The sequence below is a fragment of the Leopardus geoffroyi genome, chromosome A1 (genome assembly GCF_018350155.1).
Source record: "Leopardus geoffroyi isolate Oge1 chromosome A1, O.geoffroyi_Oge1_pat1.0, whole genome shotgun sequence".
Taxonomy (NCBI): Eukaryota; Metazoa; Chordata; class Mammalia; order Carnivora; family Felidae; genus Leopardus; species Leopardus geoffroyi.
The window spans coordinates 47,592,905-47,620,554 of NC_059326.1; the positions used below are offsets into that span (position 1 = coordinate 47,592,905).

The following is a 27,650-nucleotide window of genomic DNA, read 5'->3' on the forward strand; positions in this document are numbered from 1 at the left end:
AAGATTACTTTTTCTGGATATAAATTGCCTAGGTTATGATACTGGGCATATTGTTACCAGGTGCTTGACTTTGGGAAAGTTTTTTAGCCTCTCTGTCTCAGTTTTGTCATGTATAAAATAAAGAAAATAATAACATATAATTGTGAGGATTAAATGCGTGTTTGACATAATGTTTGTCACATAAACATTACTAAATACTAGCTATTGTGGTTATTACTAGATTTGGTAACTGACTAGACTTAAGTGTGTCTTTGGAGAGTTTACCGAATTTACTGAGTAGTTAACAACTTAAAAGAAGAATCATTTCTTCTTCAGAAAGCAGAAGTGATTCATGGGTGAAAGAAGGTTATGATTTTGATTTAGGACTTGAAGTTCTAGGCACCTTTCATGTATAAAAATACAGTAGATAAATGGGAATAAAGATCTCAAGCCTAGAGGATGATTTCAGCCTAGAGATAAAGATTTGGGATATGTCGACATTGCTAAAACTTACAGTAAGAACTCAAATTTGGGAAGGGATTTAATAAGTACTGAATAGTTGCTGTGGGGCAGATACTGTGCTAAATGTTTTGAGGGTTTTATTCCTTCTTTGAGTAATTTTATTCTCAATTTATTTCTCACAAATGCTGTTTTTATAAGGGAGGAAATGAAGGCTGAAGGGAGTTTTCTTAAAATGTCTTAGCTGGAATCTACAAACCAGTGACTTCAGAAGGATTGCAGGATATGGGGTCATTATTGAAAGAAGCCAGTTGTGTTTCTGTATACTAGCAACAAGCAGTTGAAAATTGGAAATTAAAAGTTCTTAAAAATCTCATTTGTAGTAGCATCAAAAATATTAAAAACTTAAAGATGAAATTAATAAATTAAGAAGCAAGCACAAGCTGTATACTGAAAACTAGTAAATATTGCTGAGAAAAGTAACGCAGACTTAAATAAGTGGAGAGATAAACCATGTTTATAGAATGAAACATTCAGTGTTGGTAAAGTATCAGGTGTGCCCAAACTGATTAACAGATTAAGTGCAATCCTGATGAAAAAGTAAGCAAGTTGTTTGTTTGTTTGTTTTTGTAGAATTGACAAGCTAACCTAAAATATGCATGGAAATTCACAGACCCAGAATATCCAAAACAGTTTTTAAGAAGAATGAAAGTGCCAGGGTAATTCAAGGAATTGTTGAATTCAACATGCTGGAATATTTTTATATCCATATACAAGAAATTGAACCTCAACCCTTACCTCACATAAAATACAAAAATTAATTTGTAATCACTTATAGATCTAAATACAGGAAGTCAGACTTAGAAAACTAGAAAAAGCAGGGGCGCCTGGGTGGCTCAGTCGGTTGGGCGTCTGACTTCGGCTCAGGTCATGATCTCACAGTTTGTGAGTTCGAGCCCCGCGTCAGGCTCCGTGCTGACAGCTCGGGGCCTGGAGCCTCCTTCTGATTCTGCATCTCCCTCTCTCTCTCTGCCCCCCCCACCCCCACTCATGCTCTGTCTCTTTCTCTCAAAAGTAAGCAAACATTAAAAAAAATTAATTAAAAAAAAAACTAGAAAAAGCATAAGAGAAAATCTTAGTAACCTTAAGTTAATCAAAGATTACATAGACACACACACACAAAAAAAAAGATTACATAGACACAGAGAGCGTGAACCATAAAGAAAAAACTTTTGTTACATTGGATTTCATCCAAATAAGAATATTTTGTTCTTCTGATAAGAAAGGAAAAGGCAAGCCACAGACTTGAAAATATTTGCCAAATACACATGTGAAAAGTATCCAGAACTCTTACAACTCAAGAAGACAAACCGCCTGCCTTAAAAAAAATTTTTTTAATGGCCAAGGGTTTGAATAGGTACTTTACAAAAGAAAAAATGCAAATGACCAATAAGCAAAATAAAAGATGCCCAACATCAGGGAAAATGAAGACTAAAATCGCAATTAGATACCACTACAACTACTAGAATGGCTAGATTTTAAGACTGATACTACCAGATGTTGGCAAGATCGTGGATCAGCTGGACCATCCATTGCTTGTATGAATGCATAACCCGTACAGTCACTTTGGAAAACAATTTGGCAGTTTTATGATATACTTATTGTATGATCCAGCGATTCTATTTCTATTTACTTACCCAAGAGAAATAAAAACATGTCCACACAGGAATTGTATGTCAATGCTTTTTGGCAGCTTTATTCGTAATGGCCCCAAACTGAAAACAACCCAACGTGCATCAGCTAGCGAATGAATGAACAAATTTTGGCACATACCATCGTGGACTACTGCTTAGCAGTAAAGAAGAACAGACTACTCATACATGCAACAACATGGATTAATCTTTTAAAAAGCACTTTGTTGAATGAATGAAGCAGACACAAAAGATTACATACTGTTTGATTCCATTTATGTGACATTCTAGAAAAGGCAAAACTAATGACAAAGCAGATCAGTGGTAGCCAGGAACCAGAGGTAGGATGAAGGAATTGGCTTCAAAGCAGCACAGAAAATCTGGGGGAGATGATGGAAATGTTCTGTATCATGATTGTTGTGGTCACAATTACGTGACTGTAGACATGTTGTCAAAATTCATAGACCTGTATGTACACTTACAAGTGGTGAATTTTACATATGTAAATTATATCCCAATAAAGCTTTTAAGTGAGGGGAAAAAAAGAATAGGCAGTGGATGGTTGTGCCAATATTCAAGTCTCTACTTTTATGGCAGGGGTGGGAGGGTAAACCAAAAAAATCATTAAAAATTTAAGATCTCGGGGCGCTTGGGTGGCTCGGTTGGTTGGACGTCCAACTTCAGCTCAGGTCATGATCTCACAGTCTGTGAGTTCAAGCCCTGCGTCGGGCTCTGTGCTGACAGCTCGGAGCCTGGAGCCTGCTTCAGATTCTGTGTCTCCCTCTCTCTCTGCCCCTCCCCTGCTCATGCTCTGTCTCTGTCTGTCTCAAAAATAAATAAAAACATTAAAAAAAATTTTTTTTTTAATTTAAGATCTCTGTTTTCAGATGACTTTTGAAAGTGGAAACTAGCTTACAAGAGGTTAAATTGTTAAGATACAGAAGCAGCAACTGTAAACAAATGGGTAAAGGGGTGAGGGACCATTAACTTAACAGGATAGGATAGCTTAACAGAGTTAGGTAAAAGTTGAGCTTTTTACTCTTTTTTAGGACACAGGATTACTAAGCATGTTTGTGAGCAGAAGAGAGGCACTTTGAAAGGAAAAGTTTGAAAACGTAATCAGGAAGTGATCATTGAGAAGTTAAAGTGTTGCAGTATCAAGAGGTTAAATGGAGAATTGTGATCCTTGAATCAGAGAAGGAGTGTTATGTAAGAGTGTAGGAAAAGAAAGGAAAATAGGGTAAAAAGAGGTTTTCCTCGATGAGCGCCTTCATGGCTCAGTTGGTTGAGCGTCTGACATGGGCTCAGGTCATGATCTCAGAGTTTGTGAGTTCAAGCCCTGTATCAGGCTTGCTGCTGTCAGTGCAGAGCCTGTTTCAGATCTTCTGTTCCCCCCCCCTCTCTCTCTTTGTCTCTCCCCCCGCTCCTGCTCACATTTCCTCTCTCTCAAAAATAAATAAAACATTTCCAAAAAACTTTTTAAAAATATAAGAGGTTTTGAGTTAGAAGGGAACCAGAAGGAACCTTTGCTGGATAGATACTGATCTCAATGAAGAGAAAGCCAAATAAGAATGAAGTGGGCTCTGAATGATCTGAAAGACTTAATAAAAAACAACAATTTTTAGAACAACCAGTAGAGAGAATATAGTGGCCTAATAGATGTGAATAAATGTATTCTAAGCAGCAGTAAGAGCCAGGTCATGGGCTTGATCAGCATACTGTCACTGATGTTCTGCAGCTTTTAATTCAAATCAGAGATTGACAATGCAAACCAGAGGCAGACCAAATCCAATCTGCCATCTGTTTTTCTGCAACTTGCAGGCTAAGAATGGTTTTTGTATTTTTTAATTATTAGGAACAAAATCAAAAGAAGAAGAATACATCATAATGCATGAAAATTATATTAACTTCAAATATTAGTGTCCATAAAGTTTTATTGAAACACAACTATACTCATTGGTTTATATATATACACTTGGCTTTTGTGCTAACAAGTGCACAGGTGGGTTGTTGCAACAGAGACCATATGGCCTATAAAGCCTAAAATTTTTACTCCTCTGGCCCTTTATAGAAAAACTTTGCTGCCCCATTTATCTAAAGCATTCATGCCAACTTTTCAACAGCTGAAATTAAGTAGCAGTGTTCACTAACCAGTTATCCATCTCTTCCTCTACAACCATTCACAGGTCTTAGTCGATAGGTCACCATTTATAGAGTCCTTCCCAGGTATCAGCACTGCTGTTTCCCATGTTGAGGAAATGGAAAAGTATATGACTTTGAAGACAGTTCTGCTTCCTGGTAAGGCTAACTTAACATTCCACCAACTGGAAGAAAATCAAATTCTATGCATCTAAAATTTCTATATTTTAAACAATTAAAACATGTTACTGTTCATAGGCAAACATATGAACCATGATGGGACATTTTGGCTAGACTGAAAAATGGAACTGTTTGGCCAAAAAAAAGCATGTAAGGTCACTTATCATTTTTCCCACAACCAGCTTTATTGTTTTTGTTTTTGTTTTTTTTTAAGGAATCTTTAAGGAATTCTTGAATATTTCATTTTATTCAGCAACTACTAACATAGTACTTAACTGTACCAGTACTTTTAAGTATTTTACTAATATTAACTCATTTAATCTTCTTATGATAAGATTGTTATTATCCCCATGTTACAGATACACAAACTGAGACAGGTAGTAAGGGGCAGATGTAGAATTTGAACCCACACATCTGGCTTCAGAATCCTTGCTTACTTGAGTTACATGTAAACATGTAAAATTACATTATGTAAACAAACTCTTCAGTCTCATCACATGAACCTTCAAGATCACCTGAGGCACTTTCTGAATTGTCTTACACCGTTTTCCAAAACACGTCACCTTTACTGCTTCTTAAATTTTTTCACTGACTCCCTTGGTGATACTGTCACTGAATTTTTTTATCTTTAGCCACAAGTATCCATTCAAATAAAAAAATTTTGTTTCTTCTTTTGGTATGTTTGTGATCTTCAGAATGTGATTGACTTAGATATCTTTTTAAAGTAATCCTTAAAGGGGCGCCTGGGTGGCTCAGTCGGTTGAGAGACTGACTTCGGCTGAGGTCATGAGCTCATGGTGTGTGAGTTCGAGCCCCGCGTCGGGCTCTGTGCTGGCAGCTCAGAGCCTGGAGCCTGCTTCTGATTCTGAGTCTCCCTCTCTCTCTGCCCCTCCCTCACTCATGCTCTGTCTCTCTCTGTCTCAGAAATAAATAAACATTAAAAAAAATTTTTTTTAAATAAATAAATAATAAAGTAATCCTTAAAGCCTGTTTCCAGTGTAGTTGTAAAGCTGCATCCTAGAAATATTTATAAAACCAATGCAAAATGTCTGTTTTCGTGTTTATAGATCCTTCAAATGAACAGTATCAGCATTCAGAATTTGCGTTGATTATGGTCTTTGCAAGCCAATGTGTCTTCCCTAAAAAGTATTTTATTTTTCAAGATAAAGTAGTTGAGAGAATACTCAGATTTTATAAGAACTCAAAAAAGTGACCCCCTTTTTGTCTTAAGAATAATTTTGAAGGAAAAGCCTTATCTTACATTCACTCCTAATTGGTAAGACACAGAGCCAAAGCAAAGGGAAATAACCTCTCAACTTCCTTCTGTGACAGCCGTAGCACCCTCTAATGACCTTCAACCCTCCTTAAACCTCTGACCTAACACACAGGTTTTCCTCTGCCCAGGTAGAGCCTTTGTGTGTTTTATTCTTTTTGTGGGAGCCCTCACCTGTTTTCTTCTCTGTTCACCTTTCAGTCATGCTCTTTGTCTCTAGTCTCTTCCTCCTGTAGCTGTCCGTGTCCATATGTACTTGCCAATGGTGTGTTGTGAAACATTGTGTGTGGGTTTTGGGTACATGCTTTATTTTAACTTTGTTAAAATATTTTTTTCTTTCTTGGATACAGTACGTTAAGGTGTAAGAACCCAGAAATTTGAGGCAGTCTTGGATGCAAACTCCAGCATTACTACTTAGTTGGGCAAATTAATTAACCTTTCTGAGTCATTTTATTTCCAAAAAGAATAATCCTAAATTCTATGTTAGAGTTTCAGAGATGGTTACATGAAAAGAAAAATACATATACATGGAAAGCAAATATAAATCTAAGGCACTGCAGTGTTCGGTGCCTTTCCTTTGTATTGATCTCTACACATGCTGACAAGCCATACCAGTTCACATTTTTTCTTCATAAATGCCTTTAGGGTTCTGTGACCACAGGTCCCTCAACCACTTCTTTGGATCTTGGTTACAAAAGCAAGTGAGAGAAAAGGAAGAGACAGGGCAATAATAAAAGCACCAGTTTTCTACCAACCTAGAAAGGAGGAGCAATAGTTTTTGAGATGGGGAATCATAGGAACTGTGTAGGGAGAAGAGTGAGGGCTAAGAAAATATTTAAGAGGAAAAGGCATTTCTTCAAAATAATAATTGTAGGATGTTAAAATGTTAATATTTTCATTCAATTACTATTTATTGAGTTTCTTTGATTATGTTGGGTACTTTATTATTTCATTTTTATCCTGAATGTATGCACGTAGCCATAAATAGATTGCTAAATAGATACGTTGGTGGGGCGCCTGGGTGGCGCAGTCGGTTAAGCGTCCGACTTCAGCCAGGTCACGATCTCGCGTCCGTGAGTTCGAGCCCTGCGTCAGGCTCTGGGCTGATGGCTCAGAGCCTGGAGCCTGTTTCCGATTCTGTGTCTCCCTCTCTCTCTGCCCCTCCCCCATTCATGCTCTGTCTCTCTCTGTCCCAAAAATAAATAAACGTTAAAAAAAAAAAAAAATAGATACGTTGGGATGTAGACATTTTCCAGAATTTTATAAGCGTTCTCATTTGATAAATAACTATAGAATATAAAAATCTGATTATAACATGATATGTGTTAACTAACTGTGTAAACTGGCATAACAGTATATTTTGTATCTGCTTATTTGAAAATCCCAAGGTAGTAGTTTACAGAAAAACTAATAAGCAGTTGTTTAGTCCATTAAGCCTGATGAGAGAAATTTAGAGATGGGGAAGTACACCTAACAAAGTGATGTAGTTCTTTTCATTATTGTCTTATGTTTTCTTCATTCTGTTTTACATGCCCTCATGATAGACCTCGTTATATTCTTGTGGGTAAGCTAGTGAGTTGCGCTTACATTCCTAAAATTGTGTGTACATTTTGCCACTACTTTAACTCATTGCAAATCTTAGGTATATCTCACTGTCATATCACACTAACTTTGCTTCCTCTTTTGCATTTGTTTTTAAAATGTTTTTAAAATGTTGTCATGTCTCCAACACGTTAGTCATTAACCAAACTGTACAGTGTTAGAAACTTTAATCTTTTTTGTAGTTCAACTATACCTATCCTGTAATCATTTTGGTTTCTTTTTTCTTCACTCCCTATAATTTGTTTTCATCCTACACTGACACCTAAACCTGGAAATAATCATGTTGATTCACTGGTTTTGTCATACTTCAGAAAAGACTACCCCTTATCCAATTAATTTATGATACTTTAGTGTTTTTTATCCTGGCTTGAACATATTTAGTAATTTAAACTGTATGACACCTAAAAATGGTTAATAGGACTTCATTCTTTAATTCTGTAAACATTCATTAAAAGCTTGTGATATATACCAGGTGATATACTAGATCCTAAGAATCCAAAGGTGCATTAAACAACAGTCTTGAACTTGAGTAACTTACATTTTTTTTTAATTGTACAAGGCACTGTGTGAGCATTTTACTTATATTAGCCCATTTTATCACTCAGAACTCAACATTCCCAAGTCTGTCCTCAGGGATTTTGATTCAGTAGGTCTAAGGTAGGGTCATGACATCTAGAGTTCTTAGAAGTTCCACAAGGAGTTCTGTTGGTTATCCTTGGTTGGTGGAGATAAAATGAAGCTTAGGGTCGTGCTCACCCTTGGAAAAGAGAAAGTCTTGCTAATGGTTCAGCTCTACCCAGGACTCTGGTTTCTAAATCCCTATTCAGGAGTTTCCTAGAATCCTCATGGAATTCTGTATCCTCTCAGAATAGTTTTGTGTTAAGATTTGTAGTGTTTGCCTGGTGTTTTTCAAGTTTTTATTTAAATTCTACTTTGTTAACATATATGGTAAAATTGGTTTCAGGTGTAGAATTTAGTGACTTATCATTTACATATAACACTCAGTGCCATCACAATAAGTGCCCCCCCTTAATACCCATCACCCATTTGGCCCATTACCCCACCCACCTCCCTCCATCAACCCTCAGTTTGTTCTCTATAGTTAAGTCTCTTATGGTTTGCTTCCCTCTTGCTTTTTATTCCCTTTCCCCTCTATTCATCTGTTTTGTTCTTTTTTTTAATTCCACATATGAGTGAAATCATACAGTAGTTGTCTTTCTATGACTGGCTTATTTCAGTCAGCATAATACACTCTAGCTCTAACCACATTATTGCAAAAACGCTTTCATTATTTTTTATGGCAGAGTAATACTCCATAGTGTGTGTGGGTGTGTGTGTGTGTGTGTGTATGTGTGTGTGTGTACGTACACGCATGCATACCGCTTTATCCATTCATCAGTCAGTGGACATTTGGACTCTTTCCATAGTTTGGCTACTGTTGATAATGCTGCTGTAAACATTGGGATGCATGTATCCCTTCGAATCAGTATTTTGTATTCTTTGGGTAAATTCCTGGGTCTTAGGGTAGTTCTATTTTTAACTTTTTGAGGAACCTCCATGCTGTTTTCCAGAGTGGCTACACCAGTTTACATTCCCACCAGCAGTGCAAAAGGGTTCCTCTTTCTCTGCATCCTTGTAACATCTGTTGTTCTCTGTGTTGTTAATTTTAGCCATTTTGACAGGCGTGAGGTGGTATCTCATTGTGGTTTTGATTTGTGTTTCCCTGATAATGAGTGATGTTGTGCATCTTTTCATGTGTCTGTTAGCCATCTGGATGCTTTCTTTTGAAAAAGTGTCTACTCATGTCTTTTGCCCATTTCTTCACTGGATTTACTTGTTTTTTGGGTGTTGAGTTTGATAAATGTTATATAGATTTTGGATACTAACCCTTTATCAGATATGTCATTTGCAGATATCTTCTCCATCAGTTGTCTATTTTAGTTTTGCTGATTGTTTCCTTTGCTGTGCAGAAGCTTTCTTTCTTGATGAAGTCCCAGTAGTTCGTCTTTGCTTTTGTTTCCCTTGCCTCCAGAAATGTGTCTAGTAAGAAGTTGCTGCGGCTGAAGTCATGAAGGTCGCTGCCTGTATTTTCCTCTAGGAATTTGATTGTTTCCTGTCTCACATTTAGATCTTTCATCTGTTTTCAGTTTATTTTTGTGTATGGTATAAGAAAGTGGTCCAGGTTCATTCTTCTTCATGTTGCTGTCCAGTTTCCCCAACACCATTTGCTGAAGAGACTGTCTTTTTTCCATTGGATGTTCTTTCCTGCTTTATCAAAGATTAGTTGACCATACGGTTGTGGGTCCCTTTCTAGGTTTTCTGTTCTGTTCCGTTGGTCTATGTATCTGTTTTTGTGCCGATACCATACTGTCTTGATCACTTTGTAACATAGTTTGAAATCCAGAATTGTGATGCCTCCAGCTTTGTTTTTTGTTTTTGTTTGTTTGTTTGTTTGTTTGTTTCAAGTTTGCTTTGGCTATTCATGGTCTTTTGTGGTTCCATACAAATTTTAGGATTGTTTGTACTAGCCCTGTGAAAAATGCTGGTGGTATTTTGATAGAGATTGCATTAAATAGGTAGATTGCTTTGGGTAGTATAGACAGTTTAACAATATTTGTTCTTCTAATGCATGAGCATGCAATGTTTTCCATTTCTTAGTGTCCTCTTCAGTTTCTTTCAGAAGTATACTTTTCAGAGTATAGATCTTTTACCTCTTTGATTAGGTTTATTCCTACATATCTTACAGTTTTTGGTACAAATGTGAAGGGGATCAATTCCTTGATTTCTCTTTCTGCTGCTTCAATGTTGGTGTATAAAAATGCAACAGATATCTGTACATTGATTTTACTCCTGCGACTTTTCTGAATTCATGTATCAGTTCTGGTGATTTTTTGGTGTAGTCTTGGGTTTTCTACATGTCATTTGCGAGTAGTGAAAGTCTGACTTCTTCCTTGCCAATTTGGATGCCTTTTGTTTCTTTTTGTTGTCTAATTGCTGAAGCTAGTACTTCCAGTACAATGTTAAATAACAATGGTGAGAGTGGACATCCCTGTGTTGTTCCTGACTGTAGAGAAAGAGCTCTGTTTTTCCCCATTGAGGGTATTAGCTGTGGGTCTTTTGTATATGGCCTTTATGATCTTGAGGTATGTTCCCTCTATCCCTACTTTGATGAGGGTTTTTATCAAGAAACGATCCTATATTTTGTCAAATGCTTTTTCTGCATCTATTGAGAGGATCATATGGTTCATATGCTTTCTTTTATTAATGTGGTGTATCATGTTGATTGATTTGCGAATATTGAACCAGAGTTGCAGCTTTAAATGGAAGTTGGTCTAAATAAATATCTTTCACAGCTTGGTAAATTGATTTCCTTCTTTGAGCCATATATTATGGAAAACTATGATTGGCCTCCATTCTATTGTTCATACTTGATACTAGTCCATAAAAGCATCCTCTAAAAGCACCTTTTCTTGTGACTTTTTTTCTTAGAGTGGTTTTAGGTTCACAGCAAAATCAAGAAGAAACTACAGAGATCCTATAACTGTTTTGGATTCCGTGTTATATATTCTGATTTTTTTAATGTACCCTAACATTCTGCAGTATATATTAAAGGCAGCAGGAAATAGTTTGAGTGCTGTCAAGCACTGATGTAATAAATACTCTTGGTTCGGAGGATGATTCAAGCTCAATTTTAAGTGTTTGTTGTCACGTTGCCACATAAGGCAAAATAGCTACCCATACAAACACTATTATAAAATATTTCTCTCTAATTTTATCTCATGCATGCTTTGATTTATTTTAAGGCAACATTCCTCTCATTTATTTCACTTAAGTACTTTTATCCTCACATACCTGCAGTACCTATTTTTTGCCTTTATAAGATGGCCAAATATTACCACATATTGTTTATTAATGACATTACATATTTTATTTGATCATGATATGATAGATGCATTGAATTACTCTAAATGCATGCTTGAAATTCTTATAAATCCATGGTGCAGTTGTTAAACATACTCAGCGTTTTTAACCCAGCAAAAAAAGATTTCTCACATGCATGTAAGAATTAGTTTGTAAGCCAAAAATGACAGATGTAGTATTACAGCTGAGCAGTGAACTTGCTGAAGAAATCATCTAAATGGCAGAAACATTTGGAGAAATACCCAAGTGCCTTTTAAATTCCTTTCTCTTGTCCTATAGTAACCAGTGTTGCAACAATGATGATTATTTTTATAAATTTTCTCTATCTGCTTTCTTTTCAATTTAGAAAATTTAACAATTGAAAGGAAAAGATCAGAATTACCAGAACTCTGATTCTCTATAATTTTATATGCATATTTTTGAACTTAAGTAATTACTCTCCTGATTTTTATTAGAAATAGTTGTGATTCGGTATCAAGGAATATATTTTAAAATTTACTGGTATCGAGATGACAAAAAGTGAGAGAAAGTAGTTGGTGGAACAAATAACAATAATGCAAAAAAAAATCTCTAAAATAACATTTTCTATTTTGATATCAATGAAAAGAAAGCAATTTCAGATAAATAATATGTACAAATTGTCATGGGGTTTGTTTGCTTTAGGGTTTTTGTTTTTTGTTTTTTGTGTGTTTCAGGGGTTTTGGAGCATTTTGTTTTTGGTTTTTGTTTTGTTTTACTTTCGCTTTTTTGAAGTACCCATTAAGTACTGTAGATTGGGTATGGTAGAACACCAGTGCTTATTCTTGGGATCAGAGATCTCTCATACAGTTTCAGGATATTAAAAAACTAACCAACCAAGACTTACTCTACTAGACGTTGATACTACATACTTCATACCTTACTTGGTTAATAACACTTTATTATGAGAAGTAAAATAGATCTGAACCAGAATTATTTATATTGAAAGTAGATAATGTTTCATTTTTTTTAATTTGCCTATATCAAAGACTTTTGAGTTGCCGTTAGGAAAATTACTTTTAAGTGAAAAAAAAATCATGTAATATAAAAACAACTTTTACAACAACGTCCCTTTTCCCAGATATCTTACCTACAGTGGTACCATTTTTTTTTAAGATTTATGCTTTTTCTTTTCTTTTTACATAAATGTGAGTATCCTTATATGATTTTAGATATATTCATAGTACATGTCTAAATACGTATGTTAAGTAATGAGTCAAGTTTATATATTAAGCTTATTTTTATTTTTATTTTTATTTTTTGAGAGAGAGATAGAGAGCAAGCCAGAGAGGGGCAGAGAGAATGGGAAACAGAATCCCAAGCAAGTTCCATGCTCTAGCACAAAGCCTGAAGTGGGGCTCAAACTCAAAAACTGTGAGATCATGATCTGAGCCAAAATCAAGAACCAGATGCTCAACCAACCGAGCCACCCAGGTGCCCCAAGTTTATATGTTTTAAAGAAACACATTAGAATATATGGATCCAAAAGAGAATATCCTCTACTAAAACAGGCATATTTGGGGCCCCTACACTTTTCCCAGCCATCCTGGCATTGCTCAGTAGGGTTACTTCATAGTCCTTGCAGCAGCCCTTAACTGTAAAGGCCTTATTCTCCTTCAAAGATATATTTTGTTTTGAAAATTCAGAGTAAAACCATTGCATTAGGTGGGCGAATAAACTGGGTGCTACTATTTGGTGTGAAAAATGAGGTAAGAAATTAGGGAGAATTTAAATGTCTAACAATAGAGAAATACTCAACGGAAAATTATGGGGCCAATACTACTTACGAACGAGGTTTAGAAGCATAGAAGCCTTTTAAGTTCTATCAGTGAAAACAAAGACCTCAAACTATATGAAGGTATGATTTACATATATAATGTGCATAGTAAACATTTTATGTACGAGAATATCAAAGATTGGTGAGGATGTGGAGAAACCATATTTCATACACTTTTGGTCATGTTTCAGTACTATATGGCTATTTGGAGAAAATTAGGTAAAATCTATGAAAATTTAAAATCCTTTCACCTAGGGGCACCTGGGTGGCTCAGTCAGTTAAACGCGTGACTTCAGCTCAGGTCATGATCTCACTGCTCGGCTCATGAGTTCAAGCCCCATGTTTATGCTGACAGCTCAGAGCCTGGAGCCTGCTTCGGATTCTGTGTCTCCCTCTCTCTCTGCCCCTGCCCGGCTCATACTCTCTCTCTCTGCCCCTCCCTAGCTCATACTCTGTCTCTCTCTCCTTCAAAAATAAATGAACATTAAAAAAAAAAAAAAAAAAAAAAAAAAAAAAAAACACAATTTAAATCCTTTGACCCAACAATTCTACTTCATGATCTCTCTCCTAGAAAAACATTTACTTGTGCATGGGAAGCATTATTTAGGATAGACTTGAAAGCACTGTATGCAATAAAAAAATTGGAAATAATCTGAACATTCATCAGTTTAGAATTAAATAAATGGATTGAAATTAAATAATCTGTCTGCATTGTGATCACCTGTATAGCAAATGAAAGGAATGAGGTACAGACAGGGAAAGATCCCAGAACATATTCTTAAGTGAAAAAAATAATTTATAGAGTATTTGTGACATGATGCCATTTTTTTAATAAAAAGGAAAAAGAGACCGATACATCCTTCTGTGTATAATACATGTGCGTTGTTTTAAAAAAAACTGGAAAAATACACAGAAAACTGGTAACAGTGTTTATCTCTAAAAGGAGAAATGAAGTTGAGAGTGGTGATGAAAAGGTCTTTGTTATTTGTAATACTTGAAGCTTTCACTCTGAAGAATGGATTTGATAAAGTACTTACAGAATTGAAGATAAATTTGAAAATTTTTAATTGTGCAGAAAAGATGAGAAGGAAATATATAAAAATTTAAACAGCAGTTACCATTATGAGCTTATAAATGATATTTTTCTCCTATCATTATATAATCAGTACAAAAATTAAAAAGACATTTTTAAAAAGACACAGGTTATAAACAGTGAAAGGACATTTCTTACGTAGCTTATTAATTACCTAAGTATAAAAATGAAACAGTAACAGAATTGTTTGTTCAAATAAGTATCTATTTCCTAGCCCTGTAAAATAGTTGCACTCATCCTGATTATCACCAGTTCGTTTGTTAAAAACTGGGTCCTCTTTTATTTATTTCTTATTTTTTATTTTTTTAGAGAGAGAGTGCATATGCACGTACACACACACATGATCAGGGGAAAAGCAGAGAGAGAGAGAGAGAGAAGAGAGAGCATCTTAAGCAGACTTCACACTCCGCACAGAGCCTGATGCGGGGCTCAATCCCACAACCCTGGGATCATGACCTGAGCCAAAATCAAGAGTAGGATGCTCAACCCTGAGCCATCCATGCTCCCTGCCTCTTTCTTTTAATTGCAATTCATGTAGATTAGACTCTCTAATAAATCCATTAGTGTAGTTTTGGTGCATAATTTTAACTACTGGTTTAAGTTACCAAGTTTCAAATAGGAGTGAATGACTTCTTTTGCCTTCATATATTTGATATCCTATCTCTTCTTTAAACAGAAAGTGTCTAGGGGCGCCTGGGTGGCGCAGTCGGTTAAGCGTCTGACTTCAGCCAGGTCACGATCTCGCGGTCCGTGAGTTCGAGCCCCGCGTCGGGCTCTGGGCTGATGGCTCAGAGCCTGGAGCCTGTTTCCGATTCTGTGTCTCCCTCTCTCTCTGCCCCTCCCCCGTTCATGCTCTGTCTCTCTCTGTCCCAAAAATAAATAAACGTTGAAAAAAAAAATTAAAAAATAAATAAATAAATAAACAGAAAGTGTCTATATTATATAAATTTTAAATATCATGCATGGCCCGTAAATGTTCTCTTATTAATCAATTAGTTAAATTCTAAATACAGGTTTTAGTGAACCTAATATGCTTGTCTTTACTCAAATATCACCTTAACAGAGAAATGCCTTCCCTGCCCAACCTCTTTAAAATAGGACCACCACTAATATCAATATCATTCCCTATTCCCTCACTCTACATTATTATTATAATTGGAATTTATTAGCAGTATAACCCTCCATTTGTTTATCTCCCACCATTAGAATGTAAGTTCTTTGAAGAATAGTGATGCTATTTGTGGTTCACTGGTACCTAATAATTGATACCTAACACAGTTAGGTGCACAATAAATATTTTTAAGTGAATTAGGTATTGATGAATGAAATATTTTGGTTAATGCAAAGTTAACCCTATATAAAATAGCAATTTTAAAAGAAGAAATTTAAAATATACTTTTGTAAAAAGAATCATGTCTTCTTGTGCCTCATACTCCGTATGCTTTAAATACATAGTTGGTAGAACACTAGTTAATGTAATATTAGATATAGATCTATAAATATATACAGATATATAATGTTGAGAACCAGAAAAAAAAAGAAACAACATTAGACATAATGGAAAACTTAGTGGTTTTGTATCTTTAACCTAAGGCAGTTAGCTTTGCCTCAGCTGCAGAAGCAGAAAATCCAAAGCAACAGTTTTATCCCCCATTCTTAATTCAAGTAAGTGAATCTTAGAGTTTGGTTAATTACTCAGTAGTTTATCCAGAGGCATTTTGAACATGTGATACAGGTCTAGAAATGCGTGTGGTACAAGTCTAGAAACACAACCAAGGGGCGCCTGGGTGGTTCAGTCAGTTAAGCATCCGACTTCGGCTCAGGTTATGATCTCACTGTTCGTGGATTCAAGCCCCGCATTGGGCTCTGTGCTGGCAGCTCAGAGCCTGGAGCCTGTGTAGGATTCTGTCTCTCTCTGTCTGTCTCTCTGTCTCTCTCTCTCTCTGCCCCTCCCCAGCTTATGCTTGCTCGCTCTCTCTCTCTCAAGAATAAACATTAAAAAAAAATTTAAGAAAAAAAAAGAAACACAACTAAAATTCTCTGTAAAAAGAATGCAAATGAGTCTTACCCCTGGGAATTAGAAATAGCAGGCACAAAAGTAGTTAAGGTATGGATTAGTTATTAGCTCCACCAAAATGAGTAATTTGAAAAGGAACTGAACATCAACTCACTGAGGCCTTATTAACAGAACAAGCAGAAAGAGGAATCTGAGACAACAAAGTAAAATGGGATTTGTAGCCCACCTGTGTGGGCAAGATGGCTTCTCAGGTGATTAGAGAGGTCAGCTTCTGCCCTTGTCAACTTCCATTTCCCACAGCAAATTCCACCAAAGCCTTCCTATCTGGAGATCCCGGTCCCATCTCTGTTTCAAAGCACTCTTCTTACATGTAGCAAGTTAATCAGCAGTCTCAGCCCCCTTGGCTTGTGAAATTTAGAATTAGATTATCCCTCTCACACGAAGGATGCAGTGGTCCAGTCATATGACTGTTTGCTCCCATGTCTTCCTCTGAGCCCCACAGTATATTCTCTGTATTGACCCAGACTACCTTTCAGTCCTTTCTCTCAGTTAATCTGCCTAATGCCTGACTCCTAAAAATCCTTCCCTGAACCCTTGCCAGTAACTGGAAATCCTATTACTTTGCTTAGCTTCTTTTGCCAATCTTCCTTGTGCAGGTTTTACTTCCTGTACTCTTTCTCTGCACACAGCTGTCCTCTGGCACGCAGACAGATGCTTGCCTCAACGGTTGCTCCGCCTTCCCTCCAGATTGAACAAGCTTTCAAAATTTCTTAATGGAAGGACCACTTCCTGGTCCTGGTGATTATAGGAACCTCATGACTGAATACAATTTATTTTGGATATTTTGCCTTAGAATAGCTATCTATCAAATGAGATTAGATAATGATTCCAAATCAGTATCCACTTTTAATATCGGGATAGCCATGAACATTTTGTGGACAAAATTCAAAGATCAGTTGTTGCTTCTTGTTGAAAAATAAAAACTGAGTTTAAATAAAAGGTTAATAATACATAGGTCCTTCACCATTTTACCCAATGATAACCTTGTTGCTAGAGTTGGGAATAAGTAATATACACTTCTTGGCTTAATACATCGGAGTATAATGAGCAAAACCTTCACCGTAGTGTGTATGTTAAGTCTGCTCATGTAAATACTGTTATAAAAACCTCTTGTTACTCAGTATTTTAGACAGTGCTTTTGTTTAAATTCATTCTCCCATTTCTGAGGATTGACTGCCATGCTCCTCTCTCCCACAGTTATTTCTCAGGATTGCAGAGTTTGCCGTGCTGCTTGGGGTGAATTGGTCAGGGCCTGAGGGCACTTCCTAGGGGTCAGCAGGTTGGCAGCTCCCTATTTAATAGGTGGTTTTCACCTTTTCACCTTTCTTCTCCTCATATGTCCAGCTTAAAAATCTGTTGTAGGGGCACCTGGGTGGCTCAGTCGGTTAAGCGTCCAACTTCAGCTCAGGTCATGATCTCACGTTCATCAGTTCAAGCCCCACGTTGGGCTCTGTGCTGACAGCCCAGAGCTTGGAGCCTGCTTTGGACTCTGTGTCTCCCTCTCTTTCTCTGCCCTTCCCCCCCCCCCCCACTCACGTTCTGTCTCTCTGTCTCTCTGTCTCTCTCTCTCTCTCTCTCTCTCCCCCCCTCAAAATATATAAAATATATAAAAATATATATACATGTATACATTTACTAACTTAGAATTTTATTTTCTAAAAGTCCTAAGAATTTGCAGCTCAGGGTGCATATTTCATGCTATCCTCCATCTGACATTATTTGGATTTAGAAAGAAACAGCAAGCTTGGAAACAGTTTTGCTGTAGATTTAAGAAGACCTTCGAAATATATAGAAATTAAATCATTTTAAGCAATATAAGTGAAACTTACTCTTTTATTTTAAATGTCTTACAAAATATTAATACTAGGCAATAATTATTTGGGGGTGGAAGGGATAAAAATAAAGGAACCATAGAGGTGGTTTAATTGGTGTGTTTTGTTCTCCAGACTCATCATATTTCCATACATATGGCTAAATTATTTACAAGAGCTTTGCTGAATAAATATATAAGTTATTAACTATATAAGATGGGAATATAGAAAAAGTAGATGTAATGTTTATGTTTATATAAATCATTGCAGTTTCTGTACAGTCTTATAATCATTCTGCTTCTTTCAGGTACAGAGAACTACAACTCAGTTCAGAAAGCAAAGTCACAGAATATCTCCATCAAAGTAAATTAAAATCTTTTGAAAGTGAGCGTGTTCAACTTATACAGGAGGAAACTGCAAGAAATCTCACACAGTGCCAGTTGGAATGTGAAAAATATCAAAAAAAAATAGAGGTACATGTACAAACTTTTCTTTTAAAATTAGCATAACATGGGGCTCCTGGCTGGCTCAGTGGTAACATGCAACTCTGGATCTCGGGATCGTGAGGTAGAACCCCATGTTGGACATAGTCTAATTTTAAAAAATAATAAATAGCAGAGCATAGCGTATGAGCTCAATTAGTACAAGGTCTGTATCATGTCGAGCTTTATTTTACTGTAGGACTTAGCCCTATGCTGCACATGCACGCAACGTGCATGCACACACATGCGCACACAAGATAAATATATTTCAGAAATATGTGTACCACAAAGGACTGGAATTGTTAGAACACACAAAAAAAGAAAAAAATCTCATCCACTGTAACAACCAAAAATATATAATTACTTGGAATAATTTTAATAGGAATAGTACAGAGGCTATTATCAAGAAAAGCATTCAACTTCACTAATACATAAGAAGAAACCCCATGTTCCTGGAAGACGATATTCAATATTACATATTTTTTTATTTCTATCAAGTAATATTACTTGCTAGCATGCTCTTTTTTAACTGAACAAAGTAATTATGTAATATAACTAGAAGGAAAAAAACAAAGTAATCAATTTTTGAAGAGATTGATAAAAAAGAAATAATGAGAAGAAATACGTATCACATTTTAAAATGCATTCTGAGGCAAGAACAATTAAAACCCACAAAAAAAAGTTCATAAGTGGTATCAAATACAAAGCTCAAGACCCATAATCACATGAATTTAAGAATATATTCGTTGTAAAGCTTATTTTGCAAATTACAGGCAAAGGTGGATTGGATAACAAACAGTGCTGTGATAATCATTTGAGTATTTCGACAAAATAATTACTTCCATATTTCACACTGCATATCAGAATAAAACTCAGATGGATCCTATGTAAATGTAAATACAGAACTATAAAGCTATTAAAAGTAAATACAGATGAAATTTTAGATTATGTCTGTCTGGGGATTAATCTGTTGATCTGTTGATTAAAAGTAGGGGAAGAAACCATTTAGGAAAAATAAATGAAGACTGAAAAATAATACTTGTGTTATGTAGGAGAAAGGGCTTGTGTCCTTACTTTTGAAAGGTCTCTTACCAAGAGAACATACCTTCTTCCTTTTCTAGAGACTAGGTAGAAGGATTGTACTCTTTCCAAGAAAACACATGAAAATTGTTGAGAAATAGATGAGAACATGTATTCTCCCTAATAATGAAAGAAATATAAATTTAAACTTTTTTCTACCTTTACATAGGTCTCTTTGTTGTTTTCAAACTGCTGGCAAGAGTACCCTTAAAAGGGGAATCTCATGCGCTTAGAAAATGGAACCTCTCTTGGGGAGGATAGTATGGTAACCTGTGTTAACGTCCTTAAAAAATTGATCCAGTAATTTTATTTTGTTTATTTATTTTTTTAATGTTTATTTATTCTTGAGACAGAGAGAGAGACAGAGCATGAACGGGGGAGGGTCAGAGAGAGGGACACACAGAATCTGAAACAGGCTCCAGGCTCTGAGCTGTCAGCACAGAGCCTGACGTGGGGCTGGAACTCACGGACCACGAAATCATGACCTGAGCTGAAGTCGGCCGCGTAACCGACTGAGCCACCCAGGCGCCCCTGATCCAGTAATTTTAAAGGAATTTTACCTGAGGAAATAAGAGGGTTATATTAATGGCATACTCGCAGCACTAAATATTACAGTAAAAATTGGAAGTTATTTATTCAAATAATAAACAATTTACAGTTAGTAGATTTTAAACTCTATATTTTGCTATATTCATGTATTATATGCTTACATGTAATAATATTCCTGAATATTTTAGATTTGTGGAAAATGCTCATTTAAAAATTTAAATGAGGGGCGCCTGGGTGGCGCAGTCGGTTAAGCGTCCGACTTCAGCCAGGTCACGATCTCACGGTCCATGAGTTCGAGCCCCGCGTCAGGCTCTGGGCTGATGGCTCAGAGCCTGGAGCCTGTTTCCGATTCTGTGTCTCCCTCTCTCTCTGCCCCTCCCCCATTCATGCTCTGTCTCTCTCTGTCCCAAAAATAAATAAACGTTGAAAAAAAAAAAATTTTTTTAATGAAATAGGTATAATAATGTCATTAACATGATTAATTAGCTAATGATGTAAGTTTTCATTACAATAATGTCTCAGAGATTACATTTCTGGGAAGTATTCTGACAAGTAAAACTAAGATTAACAAGATAAAGGGTCCCAAAGAAAATAAAGCCTTAGAAAAAATATAAAAATGATATTAAATACATATATATATGTAAAGAAACAGACAAATTATAGGTAGTGTTTATTGTTTACTTCTAAAGCAAACCAGTGTTCAGCATTTAGTCTTTTTCAAATATATTATTCAGGAACCTACTGCAGTCATAATCTGCAACAGCAGATTCTCCCACACATTTTCAATTAGACTGAATTAGCTAATCTGCTAATTCAGACTGATCAGCTCTGATTTGGAATTCATCTTTTGCAAGTTATTGTTAAAATTTCATAATTCCTAGCAAAATGCCTTTTTTTTTTTTTTTTTCCAGATTGGATGACTGCTTAAGGATGTGTCTTGGGGCAGGTGGAAGGGAATGAGAGGTATATATAGGAAGAGAGGGAAGCAGTTCTCTCTCTCTCTACTTCTGAAACAAGCATTTCACTAAACAATACAACACACAGTGCTGATGTTTACTAAACCATTGTTTTTGTTGTTTTTTTTTTAACCATTCTGTTTTATTATTTTTAGCTGGTTGCAATCTGAATTGATTTCATGACCTCTTAAAGGTTACAACTTGCAATATGAAAGCTAGTCTCCCATAGACCTTTACCCACTGGGTTGATGAATGCAGCTGACTAGCAGTTGTTGTTTTTTGTGTGTAAGGGTTATGGAGAAACACCTCTGTAAAAAATACTGTTTTGTTTTGTTTTTTAAGTTTATATATCTATTTAGAGAGAGAGAGAGAGAGAGAGAGAGAGAGAGAGAGAGAGGGAATCCCAAGCAGGATCCACACTGTCAGCACAGAGCCCAACACAGGGCTCTATCTCACAAACCGTGAGATCATGACCTAATCCAAAGTCAAGAATCAGACACTTAACCAACTGAGCCACCCAGATGCCCCCAAAAATATTATGTTGCTAAAAACTATTGATAAAACTGAGGCATTAGGGGTATTTCTTACATTTCCTCCTCTGTTAAGCCTAGGAGTCTTGAGAGGATAGAGATTATTCATTTATCATTGTGTCACCTATACCTAACACAGTGCTTTGCTCATAGTGGATGTTCAATAAATAATGAGTGAATGAATGGTTTGATGAATGTTAGTACAGCACTGTTGTTAGAATCCATTTTTCTGAAGTACCGGAAGGTATTTCTAAGACCATTCTTATTTATAATGAATTTGGGGGAGAAATAATCTTATAAAGGATAAAGATTATTTTATTTATGCACTTTTCTATGGCTTTTACCCAGTATTCTCATTGATTTATAATTTGGCGACTATTTATTTTACTTTAATTATCAATTGACAAAGTCTGCCAAAACACTGGCTTTATATTTTTATCTTTTTATTTACTTATTTTTTTAATGTTTATTTATTATTGAGAGAGAGACAGAGCACGAGCAGGGGAGGGGCAGAGAGAGAGGGAGACACAGAATCCAGAGTTGGCTCCAGGCTCTGAGCTGTCAGCACAGCCCAATGCACGGCTCGAACTCATGAACTGTGAGATCATGACCTGAGCCGAAGTTGGACACTTAACCGACTGAGCCACCCAGGTGCCCCTTTTATGTCTTTTTAAAGCAGTCATTGACCTACAGTTTTGTATTATCATTAATTTTACATATAATTTTATATAATTCTGTATTATTCAATTATTTAAAGTAAAGAAATAGCCACTGTGAAAGCTTAGTATATAATGGATTTCTAAAAGCAGCTGATCTGTTTTGTGCATTCGTGGTCAAACTCAAATGTTCATATATTGGTTTTTCCTAAAGAATCTTTAATATAATAGCCTTCCATAGGTCCAGTAATCAAGCTTTTTTTTTTTTGGCTTTTCAGAAACAATAATAAGTTTATTTATAGAAACCACTCAGGCAAATCCATAGTAAAAGAGAATTCTCCACCATGGAGTCCAGAGGTGTTGGGTATTTCTGGGGATCTCTCCTCTGTTATGAAGAGAGAATTTTAAATTACATCTCTCAATTTAATAGTATTTTTTAAATCTTAAAATAATACTTTAAGAAATATCCCATTTTCCACATTTTGATTATCTCCTGCAATATCCATTTCTGCAGTTTTGCCTTCTGTGGTTTTTGTTGAAGGAGTTGGAATACAAACAAATAGTATCAGCTGTGCTGTGAGAATAGTCATTTAACAACGTCATTACTGATACTCTCTTTTGACTGTGGAATTAGTGTCATCAGCCACCAAAGTCTTAATGAATTACATCTCAGTATAATAAATTCTATGAAAGCTCCAGATTATTTCACTGTCTAATAATTTAGTTATAACGAATTAATAAGTCTCTAGAAAACATATTCCCAACTGACAAGAATGAAGAAGAAATAATACTAAAAGATGAATTTTCTTCTGTTGATCCAATCAGGGACACTAAAAATCATCCTGTAATTATCATCATTATTCCCATGTTATTCTTTCTTTATCCCCCAAAGGAATAAGTTTGGAGGGTGGGAGATAATGTTTAAGTTATTTGAGTGGGAAATTTTGATGAAAATAATTGAAGGAAAATAAGATAGAATAGATTAAGGAAAATTAAACTGTAACCTCTGCTTGTTAAAACTGTAACTAAATCTTTATCTTCTCCTTTTTCCACATCAAAGAAAGCACACAATCATGTACATTTGTTGAGATGAACTTTGTGTCATTAAAGGAAATAGGTTGTGTTAAAAATTGTTTAATTATAGATAATTCAGAGTAATTAGGCCAGCGGATCTTCATTTCTATGAACCATTTAATACAAAGTTCTCATAATTCTTATAGCAGTAATGATATTTTTCAAACTTACTGTGTTCTAGGCATTCTGCTAAGCACTGTGAATTTATTATCTTATCTAATCCTTCCAACAATGTTTTGAGGGAGGCCTAGAAAGAATAATTAAGTGCCTAAGATCCGAAACTAGTGAAGTGTCAAAGCCAGCATTGAAACCCAAATCTTTCTGGCTACAACCCATATTCTTAACCATAATTTTCTGTTGCTTTTAAGGAAATACTACATTACTTATGCTGTATTGGAAAGCAAGTGTAATACCACTCCATAATTTAATCTTTGCTAGTTAGTAAACTTTCTAAATAATTGGAATTTAAACATTAAAACATTTCCTTTGTCATTAGAAATGTCTCTTTTTAAGTGAATTCGTTATCAACATAGTGATTCTTTCAACAAATCACCATTAAAGAATGTAGAATTTTTTTGTTCTTACACAAAATAACTCCAATTTCCATGCCTTTTTAAATCTTTTTTAATAATTGTTTAAGTCCTTCCTTTCTATATAAAGGCATTTTCTGATACTGCCCCAGGTGGCACTTCATATGTCTCATCTTGGTTTGTTGCTTTGAATTTATGATTGTTCAAGAAGCCAGAAACCTTATTACAACCTTGGTAAGCGTAGATGAAGTAAGCTTTGATGGAAAACTGAAGGGTGAGTGTATCGTTTTCACACCCAGTTTTGTAAGCTGCAAGCCTTTCTCCCCTTGCTGCAGTTGCCAAATAAATGACCTCCAGGTAAGAATAGCGTCTGTTGCATTTTTTAGTTCTAACAAGCAAATGCTATTCTTATTCCTGTAACTATTTCTAAGTTTTAAATTTGTTGTTTATTCAGTTCATGCAGTAAAGTGGTTCTAATTTTCAGTTACAAACAACTGAGTTATGTACCTTAGAAATAAATGTAGCTTCCTCAGTCATCTCAGTTGAGCTACTTTCTCCTCATATTTAAATCATTAGAGAAAAAAATTCAAAAGGCATTTTTGTGTCAACATTTTTGTCTTAACTGTTAATCTTTTTAATTCTGCCTTTGCAATTTTTTTCTTCCACTATTAGGTTTTAACTAAAGAATTTTATAGTCTCCAAGGCTCTTCTGAAAAACGCATTACTGAACTTCAAGCACGGAACTCTGAGTATCAGTCAAGGCTCGACATTTATGAGAGATTGGAAAAAGAGCTTGATGAAATAATAATGCAAACTGCAGAAAGTAAGTCACCCACCACCTCATACACACAGCTTTTTTTCTGGCAGCACAAGGAACCTGGTATTGTTTCTAAAAACACTAATATATTTCTTTAAAATCCAATTGGTAACTTTTGAAAAATATGTATTTTATATTTTAATAATTAGTTGATCTCAATTTCATTAGTTGGCATTTAAAAAATAGGTTGACTATATGGGTGGCTCAGTCAGTGTCTGACTTCGGCTTAGGTCATGATCTTGCAGTTCCTGAGTTGAGCCCCATGTCGGGCTCTGTGCTGACAGCTCAGAGCCTGGATCCTGCTTCAGATTCTGTGTCTCATGTTCTGGTGTTCTCTCTCTCTCTCTCTCCCTCTCTCTCAAAAATAAATAAACATTAAAAAAACATTTTTTTAAAATAGGTTAACTACAGTAGATTTTATCTTTTCATTTATTTAGTTCCCTCATTGAACAATTAAATGTTTACATGTGCCAGGATATGGGTCCATGGAGTTCATGTGATAATTCTTGCTAGTCTAGACCCCTGGAAGAAACAAGCATATTAAAGATAATTAAAGTAGTGAGATATGTGCTGTTAGCAAGAAATAGTCATTTTGCAGTGGAAATACAGGAGCGGTCATAAGTTAATTCTACCTTTAAGGTGAGGAGTACGATACCTAAGAGGGGAGATGACTGACACTTTAAGTCTTGAAAAATAGAAATTTATTGAATGTACTGTGTTGTAATCCTTGACCTTTAATTTCTATTTGTTTCCTCTTGTTATGCTAGCTTCCTTTGTTATCCTGGACTTTAAGGAAATATTTTATTTTATTTTATTTTATTTTTTATTTTTATTTTTTTAAGTAGGCTTCCATGCCCAACATGGGGTTCGATTGAGGTCGTGACCCCGAGATCAAGAGTTGCATGCTCTACTGACTAAGCCAGCCAGTTTAAGGGAATATTTTAAATTAACCTTTCACTACTGACTGAGATATTTGCTACAGCACATTATTTTTGTTTAAAAGTCAGAAATGTCAGGAGCATTCTTTTTTTTTTTTTTTTTTTTTTTTCAACGTTTATTTATTTTTGGGACAGAGAGAGACAGAGCATGAACGGGGGAGGGGCAGAGAGAGAGGGAGACACAGAATCGGAAACAGGCTCCAGGCTCTGAGCCATCAGCCCAGAGCCCGACGCGGGGCTCGAACTCACGGACCGCGAGATCGTGACCTGGCTGAAGTCAGACGCTTAACCGACTGCGCCACCCAGGCGCCCCTGTCAGAGCATTCTTATAAAAGTGGACTTAAACTTCAATTGAAGCTGAGGTTGAATTTGAATCTGTTTCGGGCACATTTTCTTGTAAAGGCTATGTTTGTTATATTTGTAGGCCAATTTAAGGAAAACTTAACTTCGGGGCGCCTGGGTGGCTCAGTTGGTTGGGCATCCAACTTCGACTCAATTCATGATCTCACCTTTCATGGGTTTGAGCCCTGTGTCGAGCTCTGTGCTGACAGCTCAGAGCCCGGAGCCTGCTTCAGAATCTGTGTCTCCCTCTCCCTATGCCCCTCTGCCATTCACACTCTGTCTCTCTTTCTCAAAAATAAGTAAACATTTTTTTTTTTAATTTAAAAATAAAAAAGGAAAACATTTCATTCCTATCATTATCTTTTTTCCATTTTTAGGGTCAGTATCTGATAACTGCAACAGTTTTCAAATTTGTCCTCAGTTTCTTTGCTGGAGTCAGAGTAATCTTTAGAAAATAGATTTGATTGTAGCATACCCCTGCTTTAATACCTCTGTGTCATCATCTTTAGACAGCATAAAGTCATATTCCTTAACATGGCTTTATTTATACACTCTCCTTTATAGTTTATGCCTTTCCATTTCCTGTCATTGCATATTATTTGAAGTTTCCATATACTTGTATCTTCATAACTTTGCATATGTCCCTCTGTCTAAACAAATCAGGAGTAGAGCAGAACTTCCTCAGTCTGATAAAGGATATCTACAAAAAAATCTACAGCTAATATCATACCTAATGATGAAATATTAAATGCCTTCCTGTTAAGGGATAGTACAAGGCAGGATTTCTATTTTTATAACTTACATTAAACATTGTAATGCCATTTAAAATGTTTTTTATATCCCATTTATATGGAAATTCAGGGGCCTTTTAAAAGGCCCACTTTTAATAATAACAGTACACACCTACTGGAATGACTGAAATTAGAAAACTGGCTATAGCAATGTTAGTGAGAATATAGAACAACTGCAATTTGTTATAAAACCAAACAACCTATCCCGTAATCCAGCAATTCTATGTTGATGTATTTTGCCCTCGAGAAAAGACAGCGTATGCACACAAAAGGACTTACACTAGGATATTCACAGGAGCTATATTCATAATCATTAAAAACTGGCAACATGGGGCTCCTGGGTGGCCCCGTCGGTTAAGCGTCCAACTTCAGCTCAGGTCATGATCTCACGGTTCATGAGTTCAAGCCCCGCGTCAGGCATCTGTGCTGATGGCTCAGAGCCTGGAGCCTGTTTCAGATTGTGTGTCTCCCTCTCTCTCTGACCCTCCCCCGTTCATACTCTGTCTCCCTCTGTCTCAAAAATAAACCTTAAAAAAAAATTAAAAAAAAAAACAAAAAACAAAAAACTGGCAACAGGCCTAGCAACTATCACAGGAAAATGGCTAAACAAACCATCACACATTTTATACTGTAGAATACTACTCCGCAATAAAAACAAACTACTGATTCCTCAACAACATGGATGATTCTAAAAAACTTTATGTTTAGTCTAAGAAACGTTTTATGACTAAATTTATATAAAATTCTAGAAGAGGGAAAACTATAGTGGGGACAAAAAGTAGAACAATGTTTGCCTCTAAGGATGGTTGTCACCAAAAATTAACTGGGAAGAAAGATATTAGGGAACTTTCCAGGTTGTTGGAATGTTCTGTATCTTAATAGGGC

General features: G+C 35.9%; 1 protein-coding gene across 4 annotated transcripts in view; it reads left to right on the forward strand.

Annotated features, from left to right (window-relative positions):
- The window catches only part of PIBF1 (progesterone immunomodulatory binding factor 1), a 201,800-nt gene that overhangs the window by 91,241 nt on the left and 82,909 nt on the right, over nucleotides 1–27,650 (forward strand). For all 4 annotated transcript variants that reach the window (XM_045478783.1, XM_045478797.1, XM_045478805.1 and 1 more), the window contains exons 11-12: nucleotides 18,328–18,493; nucleotides 24,550–24,700. In XM_045478783.1, the coding sequence (XP_045334739.1) occupies nucleotides 18,328–18,493; nucleotides 24,550–24,700 (317 nt within the window). The remainder of the gene's footprint in view (nucleotides 1–18,327; nucleotides 18,494–24,549; nucleotides 24,701–27,650) is intronic.